Below are 18,447 nucleotides of genomic sequence, written 5' to 3'. Positions count from 1 at the left end.
AATAGGAAAATTTCCTTCTTCTCTTTCCTTATTTACCGCTCATTATGTAAATAATATTTTACTTATTTTTGAGATTTTGCTTGTATGGCTTAAATCTTAAATTTACATATTAGTCATATTAGTCAGTTTTTAAGGTTTTTTTTGTCGTTTTTGGTGTTTCGAGTTTTTCCTTTTGTATTACTTGACGTATGAAGCAAATTCTGCATTAATAGATTTAGAAATATAATTTTTGAAATAAATATTATCTTTGCACTATTTTCGATCTTTGTTTTATATAAATTACCACCTCTATATTTGGACGAAACCTACCTCTTCCTCTAGTTTCCCCTCCCCCCCCCTATCCCCTGATTGAACCAAATTTTAAGTTTATAAAAAATTAAAATTACTTTTTATTTTTGCCTGACTTCTATCCGTCTCAACCCCACTCCCCGCAAGAACAAATCGCGTGCTTGCCTAAACTCGCTTATTCTAATATTTTTTCTTTCACCGTTACGTTCAAATAACTGATGAATATTAAATTTTTATAATTTATATTTCTAAAAAGTCCCTAAATGATTTATTTATAAACTTTTATTGCCCATTTTTATACCTTTTTTTATCTAGATGTTGAATCATCAGATTATAGTTACAGCAGTTTTGGTGGACAGGGCTTGTTGCTAACCAACTTCATTTAAAAGCACGTTTAGCTTACCTGCTTGCATGGCAATAGTTATTCACCCTTTAGGCATGGAATGAATGGGGTAATTTTATTTTCAGTCTAACATCTGAACTCGCTGTGAACATTTGAAGTATAATTATGAATCAAAATGTAAGTGGACATATGATTTTAGCGTTCTGTATTCGTCTGTAAATAATTTAAAAGGTTTTGCTATTTTCTTATGAAAAATCATCTACTTTACTTTGATTTGAGACACAGTGTTGATTTAGTCGTATAATGCGGACTTTTATATATGACCAAGGATGAATCTCCAGCAATTTTACTGGGGGGGGGGCAAGAAGGGTTCACATCCAGATAGTCAAGGTGCATGGGCTGTATAATTTTTTTTACAAACTATTTTGGGGGCACTATCCCCCCCCGTACCCAGCCCCCGAACGACACTCCCGTATATGACATAAATAGCAATTAAAATCCTCTTACTGAGTAGGAATGAGCGCAGCCAAAAGAATTAGTCGGAGGGGTCCCTCCATCATGGGCATTTGGAGGGGCTAAGACCAAGGATCCCTGTTAGAAGAAAGAAAATATCTAAGAAGATAATATTTTATAAAACCTAGACAAATATGACACCGTTCGAAATGAAAATGGGTACTTATGTATTATATCGACCACACTCAAGAAGGAAAGTTATGTTAATCATAATGAAATATACCAAGACATGATGAAAATATAATACTTTAGTAGCAAAATTATGAATACTACAACATAGATTTATGGAAAGCAGGCTGTCCAGAATGCAGTAAATTAAATACCAAACCTAACCAACGCTATATATTAAATATTGAATTAAAATATACCTGCATAGTAGTTTATTTCAATAAGGCTAAACTAGGCTAATTATCTCCGAGTGTACGCAGAGAAATCGGTTTATAACAGAATAAGAACAACAGTGTGGTCGCTATAAAACACAAGTACCAGAAAATATTTTAAACCTTTGACCACCTCATCCCTCCTGAAAAGTTGTGTTGGCTTGCTCTCCTTATACAGATTCCTGGAGATGTTCATTCATTCCATATAAGTAAACTTATCGTAAATAGCGATCTATAATTTAATTATAACAACAACCCTTTTGAACCATGTCTAGTTACAATGCCCGCGGAAACTTTTGCCTTGAGGAAGGGAACCCGGAATTTTTTTTTTTGAGTACTTATCTGTTATACCGACCACACTCAAGTTCTTGATCTGATTAAAATTGGTTTTTCTTTGAATATAGTACTTGTTAAGAATCCAGTGAACACGCGGTAAGTGAAGTTTCGTTAATGCTAAGGAAATAAAACAAAACAGGGTGAAAATATAATAGTTCTGAAACAAATTTGGGCTATATATTTGCACATTAGAGAGCGGGGAAGGTAAAGCATAGCATATAGTAAATACGTAACCTAACGTAATCTAGGTATTTTTTTTACCCCTTCAACCCCCAAAAAACTAAAGTTTACATCTTTGTCATGAAGTGAGCAATTCCTCACTATGCAGCAAAAGTCTTTTTCATATAATATCTTTGACATTTCGATGCAGTCTTCCCCGCTTGTATACTGGATTCTAAACAAGCACCTAAATATTTTTATATTTAATACGAACAAGTTGGTTAGGTATTTAATATCATATATTTTGGGCGGCCTGTTTTCCACAATTCTCTGTTGTATTTTCCATAATTTTATTACTAAAGTATTGTATTTTCATCAGATTCTGGTATATTTCATTATTACCTGATTCGTTATATTATTTATTGAGTGTGGTCGGGATAATAGACCAGTACCCTTTTTTCAGAGGCAAGGGGAGAGGTTAGGTAAGAGAAACGCATTTTTCAAGAAAAGCGTAACAATTTTCACAAATATTACATTATTCTTTCTCTTTAGTCTTCCAAGGGAGAGGGAGGATGTCAGATGCTCTACCTATGTGGCCACTCTTTCCAAGGTGTATTTTAATCAGTTTGGGGCAAGACCCTACCCCCCACAATTAGGAATACCACGTGTAGATATTTATTGCTAAGAAGACAAGATACATTTGGAGTATGTTCCATTGCTTAGCTAAGTAGAAGTCGAACATACCATTTGATGCTTCTTTTTATGGTCTTTCCAAATATACTAATCACTTCCTTTGCAGATTTCTCTTAAGCCCTTAAAGTCACACCTTGTTATTTATTAAAAAATGGTTATGAAAAATCCTGAAAATTATTAAAACAACCATAAACTTCCTTTTTTGATTCCTAAGAATGTATTGCTTCGCTATACCCCTACCCCCGATAGATAAAAATATACTCCACTATACATATTAAAATAATTTTGTTCAATAGCGCGAATTTTCACTTCTTCATTATTTTATAGCGGAAGCTAACCAAAATGTTAGGGCTAAAAGATTTGGTATTCTAAAAAATAATGTGAGTACTGTTTGTGGGCTGTATTTTTGTCAGTTAGGAGGGGGGCTGAATGAAGCTATGTGCTTTTAGCAATGAGATAAGTTTTTGTGATAAAGCGCAATGTTCTTTTTGAGAAAAATTTTTTAATGATAAATATAGGATTGTTTTAAAAATTTCCTGAAATTATGCTAACTGTTTGTTACTAGCGAATGATGTGGACAAAGTGTCACTCGAGGGGTCTCTTTACGTGATCAGTATAAAATTTGTTAATAAAGCTATTAGTATATCTAAAAAAGCATGTTCACCTTCTACCTAGCTAAATAATAGAAAAAAATTTAATTTACCGAGCCTATGCACTAGAGGGGACATGACCTTTCTTGGAAATATGTTTGACCTTCTCCGAATATAATCTTTCCCAAACATGATATATATTGAAATTCAATATTAATTATAATCTAGCTTTTTCTAAAACCTAAAACCAGGAGCGTCAATTAGTAAAAAGCGGGGGGTAAATATTTCCTTAAATTTTTCAAATAAATAATACAAGAAAATGTATTTTCCAAATTCTTCAGGGTGAGATTTTTTTATTTTTGAAAAGAAAACACAAATAAAAATTATTTTCAGATCTGACGAAGGGAGCTCCCCCTTTGCCCCCAGCTGGCGCTCATGCATATAACACAATAATCTAGAACGCCATTGGTTAAATACATTTTGGATGTTGCCTTTGTTTTATTTCTTTTTTTATTGAAAGCAAAGAAAAAAGTGGGTAAAAAGTATGCGAAATAAAGTTTCTTTAGCAAAACAGGAAGCGGTACTTGTCTGTTAAACGGATTAGAGCTAAGAAGTGGAGTTAGGCTAATCGTAATAAAATATACCAAAACATGATGTTAATGTAATACTTTAGAAGCAAAATTATGGAAAATACGACAAAAAATTATGGATAACAGGCCGCTCAGAACGCATTATATTAAATACGTAAGCTAACCAAACCTCTAACGACCTCTATATATTAGTTTTTCTCACTCAGAATAAGGAAATCATAACCAATTCTAGAGAGGCAAACCGGTTTCTATCAGATCTTAGACAGCAAATAAGCGTTCAAATGGGGATAAATCCGTTTATTTAGACAGTGAAAAAAGGTACAAAAGTCGAGATATTATATAGACTTTTGTGCCTGTTCTCACCGTCTAAGTAAGTGGACTTATCCCCAATTGGGCTTTTATTTGTTTGTCATAGACAGGCAATGTGGTCTGAAAAAAGTGTAACTAATTAAAGGTATTATGCCGAGAATCCTAGACAGTGTAATTCTTGAGTGCGTTCCGTTTAACAAAGAGCACCCAGGAAGCATTTTTGAGCAGCAGTAAGGACAATTGTAGCCAATAGGGGACATATACCATCGCTTTACCCTTGGCAAGCTTTATTCTTCTTTCTGATTATTCTCCTCTTTAGTTCCCTGTCCCTCATTTGTGCTTAAACATATCGTCATGCATGCTTTTGAGTTAAATTATTTTATAAGAATGTAAATAATTATTATACATAGAAATGTAGAATTAAATAAAATTATCATATCAGTTTCATGACATCACTCCTGCTAATAACAACTCACTGTAACACAAGTCCACTTGAGGCCAACACAGCTACGCACACTCCTCCTTTGCCCCGATCTATTCAAAGCTATTTAATATTCAAGCTGATTCCTGGAAATTTCATTACCATATTCGTGCCACCGTGATGCCTAACGTTTATTTAATAGAAAACCTATCACTGGCATTTAATCTTCATACTTCCATTAATTTCTGCTTCGACTCTTCTGTATTGGAATCGAAAAATAGTTTAAAAATCATCTGCAAAATGCTGGGTAAATTTTACACGGTATGCTGGGGGATGTCATTGCATGTTTTGAAATAATTCCGTATGTTAGGAGGGTTGCCCCTTCCTCAACCCTCACTTTTAACACTAAAGTTTGAATTTTTGTTACAATTCTTCAAGAAAGACTGCTCAAACACGAAGGCTGTCGAATTTAATTGGAAATGTATTTTAAAGAACTTTCAGACTTTAGCTTAAACAGCGATGGTTGAGGAAGGGGCAGACCCCCTCATTTACGGAAATAAATAAAAAAACTAGTTGTTTTTTTTAAATGAAAATATATAGCGACATTAAAATTTAAAACGAACCGAAATTATTCCGTTTATGAAAGGCGCAGTCCCTATCTAAACGCCTCGCTTTTTCAAACAGTTCGTGGTAACGAGCTGTAAGTAAGGAGCGACCCAGCTCAATGGTAACCGAAACTCTGGAAAATGGGATTTTGATACCAATAGATACATAAAAGGAATATGATGTTAATGCTGATTTTAAATATATAAATTTCATTAACTTTAATCCTACCCATCAAAAGTTACGCGCCTGAGAAAATTTGGCTGATTTTCTAAAAAAGGGGAAAAGACCCCATAAAAGTTATAGAATCTTAATGAAAGTCACGTCATCATATTCAGCGTATCATAGAACCCTACTGTAGAGGTTTCAAGCTCCTATCTACAAAAATGTGGAATTTTGCATTTTTCGCCAGAAGAAAGATCACAGATGCGTGTTTATTTGTTTTTTTGTTTTTGTTTTTTTTTCCCAGTGGTGATCGTATCGACTTAGTGGTCCTAGAATATCGCGGGAGGGCTCATTTGAACGGAAATTAAAAGTTCTAGTGCTCTTTTTAAGTCACCAAAAAAATGGAGGGCAACTAAGCCCCCTCCAATGCTCATTTTTTTACCAAAGTCGCCCGATCAAAATTTTGCGATTGCTATTTTGTTCAGCATGGTCAAAAATATGATAACTATGTCTTTTAGGATGACTTAGTCCCCTGAAAGTTATGAACTTTACCCAATGTTAATATATAGTATTGGTTATTGGGAAGTGTATAGAAGTTTTCAGGACGGATATTTTCTGGTAGTGAGGGGGGGGGGGTTCAGGGGTTATGTTGGAGGATCTTTCCATGAAGGACGTTTTCATGGGGGAAGGGACATTGCTATGAAGGGGGTGCCGGACTTGCCAGCATTATTTAAAAAAAAGATCCGAAATTAAATATAAAAAAAAACAAGTTTTTCAACTAAAAGTAAGCAGCAACATCGAAACTTAAAACGAACAGAAAATATTATGTATATGATTGGGTTCACCCCCTAGTCAATACTTCGCTCTTTAAGCCAACGATGTTTTAGTACTTTCATAAGAGATATTTATTCTAATTAACGGTCTTTGTGATTGAGGGGTCATTTTTAAAGAATTGGAACAAAATTTGAACTTTAGCTTAAAGAGCGAGGTATTAACTAGGAGGCGGACCCCCTAATATACGTATATTTTTAACATATTAAAAATATATGAATACAGAAGTTCGTTACGTAAGTTAATTCGTAAGTTACATATATTTATTACTAATAAAAACGTTCGTAAATAAAATTAAAAAGAAACTTTTCTCGAAAAGTTTCGAGAAAGCCATTTAACCAAATAAAATTAAAATTAATATGCAAATTTTGTTTTAATTATTCATGTATGGTGAGCCAAATTCAAAATCTGCATTAATTCAAAAACGTTCAAAAATTAAATAAAAAAACAAGTTTTTTTAACTGAAAGTAAGGAGCGACGTTAAAACTTAAAACGAACAGAAATTATTCCGTATATGGAAGGGGCTACTCCCTCCCCAACGCCTTGCTCTTTACGCTAAAGTTTGACTTTCTCACAACTCTATTTTTTTTAAACAATAAAAAACTTGACTCTGTCTCACAACTGTATTTAAAAAAAAAAAACTTTAGCGTAAAGAGCAAGGCGTTGAGGAGGCGACAGTCCCTTTCATAAACGGAATAATTTTTGTTCGTTTTAAGTTTAATTTATTCGTAATAAGTTCGTTTTAAGTTTAAGTTATGCTACCGAGAAGAAGGCTTACAAGGTCTCAACACTCTCCAGTTTAAAGAAGTATTTCTGTGTGGAACTCAATTAATGAATCTATTGAATCCATAAAATGATTTGGCACACTCCAAAAACGATACCTTTCTTACTCAGTATTGGATACTGCATAAGTTACTGTCTCAAAATCTCGTTTGTATCTTATCCTCTCATTCTTCTTCTTTGACTCCACCTCGTCTCAATTCTTTCCTTTCTAATTCCTATGTTATCAGCTCTTCTCTTTTCATTTCATAGTGTGATATAAATTAGTTTATCAATATCTGTGTGACTCGTACAATCATTGCTTTAAGTAGAAATTTTCATGTTAATTGTTTAGTTTGTTCGTTTATTTAAAAATAAAAGGTTGATTGATTGATTGATTGATTGAATGTCGCCACTTACTTTCAGTTTTAAGAAAAAAAACTTGTTTTTTTCATTTAATTTCTGAACGTTTTTGAATTAATGCAGCTTTGATTTTGGCTCACCGTACTTGAATAATTAAAATGAAATTTATATATTGATTTTACTTTTTGGCTAAATGGCTTTCTCGAAATTTTTATCGGTCGTAACTTACGAAATAACTTACGTAACGAACTTCTACATTCGTATATTTTATACATAAATGAGGGTTTCTCCCCCTAGTCAATACCTCGCTCCTTACGCTAAAACTCAAATTTTGTCCTAATTCTTCAAGAATGACTCCTGAATCACAAAGGCCGTTTAATTAGAAAAGAAAACTCTTTTTAAAGTACTGAAAAAACACTTTAGCATAAAGAGCGAGTTATTGACGAGGGGAAGAACCCCTCATATACGTAATAATTTCCGTTCGTTTTAAGTTATAATGTTATTCCTTACTTTCAGTTGAAAAAACTTGTTTTTTTATTTAATTTCTGATTGTTTTAAATAATGCTTGGAAATCCAGTGCCCCCTCTGATAGAAATTTCCCTTCCCACATAACAATATCCTCCATGGAAACATCCTACCTTGTAGCCACCTCCTCCGACCCCATCCCCGCCAGAAAAAGATCCCTCCTGAAAACGGCTGCATAATTCCAAATAACAAATGCTATATGTAAACAATGGACAAAGTTCATAAATTGCGGCCCTTCCCCTGGGGACTCTGGGGGATTAAGTCATCCTCAAAGACATATTTATTAAATTTTCGACTATGCTGGACAAAATGGCTATCTCAAAATTGTGATCGAGTGACTTAGAGAAAAATGAGTGTGGGAGCCTAGTTGCCATCCAATTTTTTTGGTCACTTAAAAAGGGTATTTTTAGGGGGAGTTTCCTCCTTTTTCGAAAATAAGGCACATTTTTTCAGGCTCATAACTTTTAATGGGTAAGACTAAACTTGGTAAAACTTGTATATTCGAAATTAGTATATATATCCGATTCTTTTGATGTACCTACTGGTATTAAAATTTGATTTTATAGAGTTTTGGTTACTAATCAGCCGGGTCCTTCCTTACTTACAGTTCATTACCCCGAACTGTTTGATAATTTCTGTTAGTTTTAAATTTTAACGTTGCTCCTTACTTTCATTCGCAAAAACTTGTTTTCTGTTTGTTCAATATTATTAAGAAGCTCACTGCTCAACTTAAGCTGTCAGAAATGGCATACCAGTATTTCTCGCCTCAATTTGGCTTGATACGTTTGTTTTATTAATGTTTTTTTTCTTTGCTATCTTTTCCACTTTTTCCTTTTTCTTCATATTTTATTCCACTGATTATCTTTTTGACATGTGTGGACAATAGATAAATAGTATTTGTTTTATCATCATTATTCTTATAGTTGTTCCAGGTCAACTCCGCTTCCCATAATGGATTTACTATGGGTAACCCATAATAGAAAACTCCACATTGGGAATTATTTTGACAGGATTTTATCATTGTCTCTTACCTACATGTATGGCTTGAATATTCTTTAAACCCTTTAATTCTTGGCATCTATAACAAGCAATTTTAGCTTACATCTCCTACTCCAGGCGTCTGCTTCAAGGTGGTTCCCAGGACACGAGACGGATTCTAAGCCTACCTTAAATTTGTTCTGTGTTAATGCTGACAACGGAGATACTTCCATGTAATCCATCAATGATTATCAGTAGGAGTAGGGAAGGGGTAAAAATATTAACATGAAAATGTATTTTTTAGCCTTGGACCTATTTATCAGAAGTCTTTATTTAAAAAGGGGTAGTGGGTACCAATAGGGAGGAGGGGAATTTACCCCCCCCCCTAAATTTTGAAAATGACCTATTTTAGGTTATTTTATTAATAAAATAACAAAATTATACTCTTCCAGTTTTTTGGAGGAGATTTTAAAGGTTCGTTGAAAAATTGAAATAAAACTTGGCCACTCTAGTATTTTTCGTTAATTACTACCACTTTGAGAGAGGAGGGATTGAAATCATGCTCCCAATATTTATTTTATATGACAAGGGGTATTTGGAAAAGCAGTATTTTTCGTAAATGGAAAAGCAGTGTGGTCTAAGAAATTATTTATGACAAAGGGTACGTTGACCGAGGACAATTAAATCATAGCTGGAACCGCTCTTTCCTATCCCCACTATTAGCCTAAATGAACTAAATGTTATGAGCTGAAAAACTCACTGAAAAAAATTCTGAAATGCCATAGAACTCTATTTGATTTGAATACGCCCTTAAGACAAGTTTGAAAATCGGGTTATATAAACGACAAAAATACGACAATATTATATTTTAGTGTCCGGCTTGCTCTTTCCCTCCCCCGTAGCTCTCAATGGACTATAACATACTGCATTGTGTAGTAAATAAGTCTGTCAGAAACGAACGTAACTAAGTACAATTTTTTTCCTCGGAGTGATGCTCATGTCATAGAAACATATTGACGTTTTATAAGGATATTTTATTAAAACAAACATTAATCCCCAAAAAATTAAAAAAAGACCTTTGTCTAAAAATGAATCTCAGTTTGTCAACGCCTTATCCGGATGAATTTTTTAACCCTTCTATATTTCTAAAAAAAAAAATGATCCCGTCTGTTGACCAGAAGTTATCTTCTATGCAATATTTGAACAAAAAAGTGTATTTTTCAAGCATTAAAACTACAAGCTTTTACTATCTGGAACTAACATCGAACTGAATTTTCATGTATACCCATGGTTTTGGTTGCCGGATCTGGTACAATTGAATCATATTTTCTTTCATGTTATTCCTTACTATTTAGGCTTTTGTGCAGGAACAGTGTACACACAGTTCAGAATATCAAGTACTTCAAACCATTTTAGCTATAAATGCTGCGAGAAAACAAATTCCCGAAAGAAATTTTCGGAGAAAAATGTTTACAAATATTCGAATATTGTTCTGAAAACAAGTTTCTGGAATAAAATATATTTTCAGGTTCTTCCGCTAGATAGATTGAATTATGCTGTTCTCGAAGCCATTTTGAATTTTTTTAATTTTTTTTATTGAATTTTTCAGTAAGTTTATTTTAGAGGGTGGTAGGCCTTTTTTTCAAATCTAATTTTTGATATCCATTAATGCTTAAGAAGGATTTGCATTTCCCCTGAGAGAGGAGTATTTGACACACTAAATCGGTAGTTTCCCCGCTTAGTGAGCATTAATCATAAACGGTACATAAAAAGGACACTTGCGTGTTGTCCCGACTACACTCAAGAAGTGAAGTTAGGTTAATCATAATGAAATATACCAAAATCTGATGAAAATATAATACTTTAGTAACAAAATTATGGAAACTACAAGAGCGAATTATGGAACCTAGTCTGCCCTGGCCGCATTATATATTACCTAACCAACTCTATATATTAAACATTTAATAAAAATGTACCTGCATAGCAGTTTGTCTCACTCTGGCTAAGCCCATTATCACTGAATGGAAACAGAGAAACCGGTTTTACTCAGATCAAGAACTTGAGTGTGGTCGGGATAACACGCAAATACCAAAAAAATAAATCCAAATGAAACTTTTTAATGTAGAGAACAATAAATTTATAAATTGATAGTAAGTGAAACATAATAAGGTCATTCCATTAAGTCACGTTAAGTTACCCTAGTAATTCACACTTGACTTCTTACTACATCAGTTGAGCAGCTTCCATATTACGTAAGTAATTTTCTATGCTAAGTGGTTAAGTTAAGTCATGATCATTATAGCTCTTCACATGTCCTTTTGAACTAGGCGGACGTAAAAACCCGTCATAATCACCGTCTAGGATAACCACAACCATCACAAGTAAACTATTCAAAAAATGAAAACGCTGAGTGGAGATGGAGATACAAGCTCCGGTCAAAGTCGGATGATATTTTAGAAAAAGCTTATCTATTTAATTTCGAATTTATTAATTACTCGGTACTTCTCTATTATACCGACCATACTCAAGAAGTAAAGTTAGGATAATCATAATGAAATATACCAAAATACGATAAAAATATAATGGTTTAGTACCAAAATTATGGAAACTACAACAGAGAATTATGGAAAGTAGGCCGCCCAGAACGCATTATATTAAATACCTAATCACCTCTATATATTAAATTTTTAATTAAAATACACCTACATAGTAGTTTATCTCACTGAGGAGAGGCTAATTATAATCGAATACAGACAGAGAAACCGGTTTTACTCAGATCAAGAGCTTGAGTGTGGTCTGGATAATAGACAAGTACCAATTACTCATCCAGAAATTCAATTTTATTGCTTCGGCGTTGAAGTTTTTCCATAACGTAACATGAATTACGTAACTTTTAATTCTAAGTTGAGCTCAAGTCCACTTAGCACTGTCTAAGCTGCGGAAAAATTTGCTCCGTAAGATTGCATTGGTTACCATAAAATATGAAGTTATGCTAATGTGAAAGGCTTATGCCTTAGTGTGAAAGCACCATTAGTAGGGTTACCACCACGGTCAGTTCCTAATGTGCTATAATTGTCCAAATGTGTGAGCTACACAGCGATTTTCGGGGCTATAGTCAAAAAATTGACTGTAACAGTGCTAAAATAGCACTTTCGTGCTACAGGTAGAAACCCTGAATAGGTGCTACAGTGCTATACATAATTACATAGCGCTAAAATAGCACTTTCGTGCTACTGGTGGCAACCCTGACCATTTGACCAGCCAAACTGTGGACTGTGTAGTTTTGCAATGCGCCTATGTTCGAATATATTACAGGTATTCAACGTTACTTAATTAAGTTAAAGATTAATTAAGCTAGTTAAAAATTTAGCTTAAAGAGGAGCAAGGGGGGGCTTAGAGGAGCAGGACAGGACACTCCTTATAGTTTCTCTTCCTTTAAACTTTGCATTTATATCTTTATTTCCATTTGAATAAAACTTTAATTTTTGTATTTAGTTAGCACAGTGTAATTCTAATTCATTTTGCTTTCAGCTCTATATTTATCTTCGCATTCTTTTATTTTAGGCTTTAGACCCTAATCGTCGCCCAAGTCCCTACGAAATATTATCACAGCAGGTTGCCAACTCAAAATCAAAAGATGGTGATACACTCATGACCTTGAGCTCAAATTTTTCTGTTGTTAAAAACGACTCCAAACCTAAAGATGGTGAAACACTTTTAAGCACGAGTTCAAGTTATTCTACCGGAAACACTGGTTAGTGTTGTCATTGCTTTATTTGTTTTTTATTTTGTTTTATTTTCCTTTGCATACTCTTTGCAAAATCTTCCATGCACGTAAATAATAAATAATATACTGAATAATATACAACAATTCTTATAATCAGTCAAACAGCAGAATATTCTCCAATTTGTATTAGAATATAATAACGCAGATATTGCTCATATCTCTTGTTCCAAACAAAAAACAACCACAAACACAAAAAAAAGGGGAACAAAAACTTAAATTACTCTCTTTTCCTTACAACTTCATTAGAAATATTTTTAACCACAAAAATTGTCTTTGTTAGCGTCGTCTGCAGGATCATCAGGTATTCCCCTAAAAAAATTACTTCCAATTAGAAAGCTGAACATTCGAAAACATTCTCGCTGCATTCACCCTACTTTCTAATAATGCTACCCACTTAAATAAAGCTTTCTACTTGATTTATATTTATGTTTCCTAACATTAATTTTTCCTAACCTTCATCGTTGTTAATTCCTAGTCTAGGTAACCTAGTCTTTTTAGCATAGATTTCAAAACCTTTTATCGTACCCTGAACTCTCAAAACCTTAAAAAATTCATTCAACTCGCAAACAGTTTAGCTAGGATACTCAAATTATTTACATAATCTAAGCCTAAAAGAGTTTTAACTACAAACTTAATATTATTCTCTTGCAAGGAGTTCATAGTTGGGGTTAGCAATCCTAAGGCAAATCTGACCCAAGGGTAATGCCTGTTCGTTTTAATGACTCTCTAATTTCATTTGAAAAAAGTCCGTTTTAAGATTTTAAAGACATTAGAGGTATTTTGTTGCTGAGTTTTGATTTTAAAAACATTTTCAGTCCTCTCTACTTTTGTTGTAAAATTTTCACTTAAATTTTAAAAAAAATGTTCGTTACTATTAAATTTATCAAAGAATATGTGAGCTATTATCTCCGAAGAACATCAGTTCTCGTTAAGCGCAAGTGACACTAGCGTTTTGGTGGTTTGAGGGGGCTGCAGCCCCACTCTTATTTGTGATTTGTTTGAAATTTAACTTAATTATTATTTCGACTTTTCTTCGTTATATGTTTGATTTATTCATTTAAAGTAGTTTCTGTTTGCCTCAAGCTCTACAAATCATCAATTCTTATGTTCTTATTAAGATTCTTGCATACGTTCCTAGTAAAATATGTTTGTTTTTTAGTTTGACTTAAATGTCTAGTCAAGGCTTGACTTAAACTTTTACGTTTGTCTAAAAGTTTTCTCTTCATATGCAATCTTTCCCTTTTTTTCCCAGAATCTAAAATAAATTCAAATGGATTTACTTGAAAAAAGTACATTGTCACTTTAATATACGTATAATGATATTTATTCCTTAAGATCTTAATTAATTTTTGGTTTTTTAAAGTTATAAAAGTGAAAACTTTGAAAAGAATTTTTTTTCAGTAAAGTACAAATTATGTTCTGGCTTTTAGAAAGTATAGGGGTTTTGAACCCTACTCATATTAATTTCTGCTCGTTTTGAGTTTGACTCTTATTTATTTTAATTTCTGTTTGTCTTTGGTTTTATTTATTTATTGATACTGATTTATGGTAGTTGTATGCTTGTAGATTATTTGATTCTTTTTTTGTTCATTTTTGTTTAATGGAGTTCTTTACTTTTTTGAGAAACTTATCTTGTGGAAAAAGTTTGTTTTAATTAATTTCTGCTCGTTTTATATTGACATAGTCTTTTTCAGGGAGAAAGACTGAGCCTCTTCTAAGGTTAAACACCCATACCTTCCATAAAAACCTTAAATACCCTCTGGGCATAACTTACAACCCTTGCCCCTAATCTCAGGTGTTCGTTTCGACCCCAAAGGTCTTGTTAAGTGATATTTAGACTATTTTGAATAGAATGGCTTTCTTAAAATTTCTATTTTTTTCTTTTTTTTTAAATCCCACCTCCTCTCCTCTCGGTGACATAATAATCTTTTTCACTTAATTTCAAACGTTAATGTCACTTACACTAATTTAAAAACAACTTTCATTTTTTAAATTTGGATTTGGGTAGCCAAACATAATTGACAAAGACAAGGTATACTACAAAAAAATTCAAAACTGAAAAAAAAGTACCATTCCCGGTTTAGCAGGGTGCCCTTCTGCCATAGGGCACCCCTTTCACTGTGGAAATACATTAATAATACACAAATATTTCTCATAAAACCTTGTTCTCGATCAATTATACAACATCCTCCATCCTCTCAACCTTCCCTCAACCCCAAAACAAACCTAGGAGGAGTAGAAAGCTGTGCCCTTACAATATCTTTAGGCATGCCATTCTAATCCTTCTTCAATAACACACAAATAAACTACTAAAATCATTTAATACCTATTTGGCTACTAAAAAACCAAACAAAACCAATAAAAAAATAAATTAAATCATTTATCTTAATACTAACATCATATCTTTTTTTTTTTTTTTTTACTTATTTTTTTAAAATACAATTTAAAATAATTTTTACAATATAACATTTAAATCAAAATTTTCATATTTTAAAACTCAATTTTAATCATCCATTCCACATCTACTCCCTCCCTCCATACTCGACTCCGTCTCAAGTCATCCCCTTAACTTTCAAGCCAAACATTCGCCAAAGGAACTTTGACCTGCTTCTGAAGTTTCCGCATTTTCCACACATACATGCTAACACTTGTCAATAACAAACACAACGCATAATTCCTTGGCTTACCTTTAACACAAAAGTACAGCTTTAGAGCTTTCTTATTTTCTTCTACAGACGTTGTTTTTATTCCTTCATTTTCTAATATTTCCAATAATCTTTGGGGTAATCCACCGTTCGAGGGGCATTGAATCAATTCGTGCAATAATCCGTCAAGCACTTCGTCTCCACACATCGACAAAGTAGGCGTTTGAGTTTTCAATATGCGACTAACTCTATCACTAAAAGGTAATATTCCATGAATAATGTAGTACACAAACTCTTTCTGTTTCATAACTAAACGGCAATTCACTTAGATTTTTAAAAGATAACTGAAAATCAATGAACGTCTCCCTTTCTCTAGCTCTATAATTCGGCTCTTTCTCACTTCTAAAAACATCCCGCGATACCTTCTTTAGTTCCTCCTTTCCCAAGTCACATCTCAGTGCTCCCAATTCCTTTGCTTTCTTCAGGGGGCTGACAATCCATCGCAGAGGGGTCGGAATTTTTTGCTCAATTTTTTCACCTTTTCTTGTGCATCCTCATTCACTATAGGGAGAAACCACTGCCTCGTAATTGCAGTTGATGGCTCCTCTTAAACCACAAGTTCATAAATGTTTCTGAGGAAGAGCGTCTTGCATATAACCCTGAAATCGGCTGAAACCGCACAATTCCACAGGAAAGTATAGCATTTTTATTTGTAGCTTTTCAAGTTTCCCCGTCCAAACAAATCTCCAGATGGCTCTTTCAATTTGTTTTGGCAAGGTTTTCAAGTAATGCGAAAACAAGAGCAATGTAAAATAATATCGTGAGGCAATGTGTATTGACATACAGAACTCTTTCGAACATCGTTTTGAAAAGGCTTTTTCTCGACTGACTCAATATCCCCACTATTTTATTTACTTTTTCCTCCCAACTTTTTTCGTGTTCAACACTTTCTGAAAAGTCAGGCCCAACACTCGCGCTTTTTCCGCAAACGGGAGCCAGCAGTTTCTTTCTATGTCGTCGTAATTTGCCGATTTGTTCAAGGGTAAAACACTGCTCTTTTGTCTGTGTATTTTCATGTGAAATCCTTGCTCGTACCAATGCAAACCCCTTCACACAGTTTTAACATCATTTTCACTTCTTGTGATAAAATTTCCGTCATCTAAGAAGCTGCACATATATTTCAAATAGCGTTCCAGAACAAGGGTCCCCTTGCAGTAGACCTATTTCTATGTTTATTATTGTCGTCAGTTTTCCATTTACTTTTATAACCACTTTCGGTTCAGAATATATTCTTTCCAATTTATCTATGACATTCTTTCCAAAATTCATCTTTAGTCGCATTAATAACCACAAAATCTCCCGTATTACGGAATCATAGGCCTTCACTATGTCAGCGCCAACTGGGGCTAATAGGTTCCAACCTAAAACTTTTTCCATCGTTTTTTATATCGCCGAAGGCAAAGGTCTCTGAGAACTGTCAGGACATGTTGGCATCACAAACCTTTTCATTTTCCTCTATATATTTTCCTGGAACTCTATCTCGGATAAGCAAATTCTCAAAATGTTAAGCCCATCTCTCTTTAGTTTTTTCCTTATCACTAATTGCGGACCAATTCCTATCTTTAACTGGGCCAAGTCCGGATTGACTAATTCCTCTCAGTTTATTAACATGCGAGTTCAATATTTTACTATTACACCGTATAGTTACATCTTTCTGATCATCGGAAATTTTATCTATGGCCTCCACTTCACAACTCTTTAGTTCATATTTCAATGCTTTCTTCACTGTCTTTATATTGATCTTATTTTCGTAAGACCTATCACTCAGGTAATTCTCGTATTAAACACTACAAAATCTCTCGTATTACGGAATCATACGCCTTTACTACGTCAGCACCGACTAGGGCTAATAAGTTCCAACCCAAAACTTTTTCATCGTACTTTTCTTTACCCTGTCGAAGGCAAAGGTCTTTGAGGACTGTCAGGAAATGCTGGGCTTTCCTGTTTTTTATTCGACCGTACTGGTAATCTCCCACTATTTTCTCCACTTTTCTCCATTCTTTTAGACCATACTTTAGTACACATTCAAAAGTCACAGTTTGTTAGTGAGATTGGTTGCCAGTTTCGGATGTCTTCTCTGGGTCCTCCCTTGTGCATCAGTGATATAAATGACAGTTCACTTTCAGGGGGTCCTCTTGACCCAAATTCATTTAGCACTTTTATTAAAAATTGCCCGATTTCGCTCCATGTTAACTTATAAAAATCATAGCTTAGCCCGTCCATTCCTGACGATACTCCATTTTTTAACCCAGATATCACTTTTTTCTACTTCATGTCTCATAATTTCTTCCCCTATTTCTGCATTTTCTTCTTCTGTAACCCGGTATCTGGACTTGAATTCACCGAAGCAGTTCTCTGTTGTGCTTTCTATTGGAGTTTTTTTTTTTATACAACACCCTGTAAAAGGAGGCGGTTTCATTTAATATTATCGTTTGATCCGAGGTTGTTTCACCGTTTTCGGTTCTCATTTTCCCGATTTGGTTTTCGTTTCTCTTTGCTTGCGCTTTAACTTATTCTGACACCGTTATAAGTCTTGATCCTTCCAACTCTTGTAATCTATTTCTTATTTTGAAGGTTTTGAACTCTTTTTCTTCAATTTTTCTTATTTTCTGTTTTATTTCGTAATATTCCTGCCAGTTGCTTTTCCCTAAATCCATTTCCTCATTTAGGTCTGTTAATGTCCTATACAGGTGGCGCTTGTGAGCTTCTTTCTCTATTCTCTGTTGCTTTTCAAGACTTCTAATGAAATGGCCTATTTTTGCTTTGAACCTAATCCAAAACTGGCATACGTCTGTTTCTTCAGTGTAAACTCCTAGTAATTCTTTTACTTTACATCGAATTATTGTTCTGATCTCTTTTTCTCGTAATATATTTAGGTCCATTCTCCAAAATGCTTGTTTTTTTTACGTCGATACTACGGTCCTGTCTGGATCAAAGTTGAACGTCATAACTAAGGCCGTGTGATTGGTGAAAGGTACCAAAACGCTTTCAATCTTTGTCACATTTTTCATGAGGTTTAAAGTTCAGTAAATTCTGTTTATACGGCTCGCACCTCTTGCGTTAATACGGGTGTAATATAACTCTTTATTCTTGTCTATCCAGGTATCTT

General features: G+C 33.8%; 1 protein-coding gene across 1 annotated transcript in view; it reads left to right on the top strand.

The window, feature by feature from the left end:
* Window positions 1–750: 750 nt before the first annotated feature.
* The window catches only part of orb (polyadenylation element binding protein orb), a 61,516-nt gene continuing 43,819 nt past the window's right edge, over window positions 751–18,447 (top strand). The window contains exons 1-2 of the mRNA XM_089100098.1: window positions 751–808; window positions 12,411–12,600. Of these exons, the coding sequence (XP_088956224.1) occupies window positions 797–808; window positions 12,411–12,600 (202 nt within the window). The 5' untranslated portion in view covers window positions 751–796. The remainder of the gene's footprint in view (window positions 809–12,410; window positions 12,601–18,447) is intronic.

This window comes from Artemia sp. Qi Xiang Cuo, chromosome 14 (assembly GCF_049724085.1).
Source record: "Artemia sp. Qi Xiang Cuo chromosome 14, ASM4972408v1, whole genome shotgun sequence".
Classification (NCBI taxonomy): domain Eukaryota; kingdom Metazoa; phylum Arthropoda; class Branchiopoda; order Anostraca; family Artemiidae; genus Artemia; species Artemia sp. Qi Xiang Cuo.
This window is presented reverse-complemented; position numbering and strand designations above follow the sequence as displayed.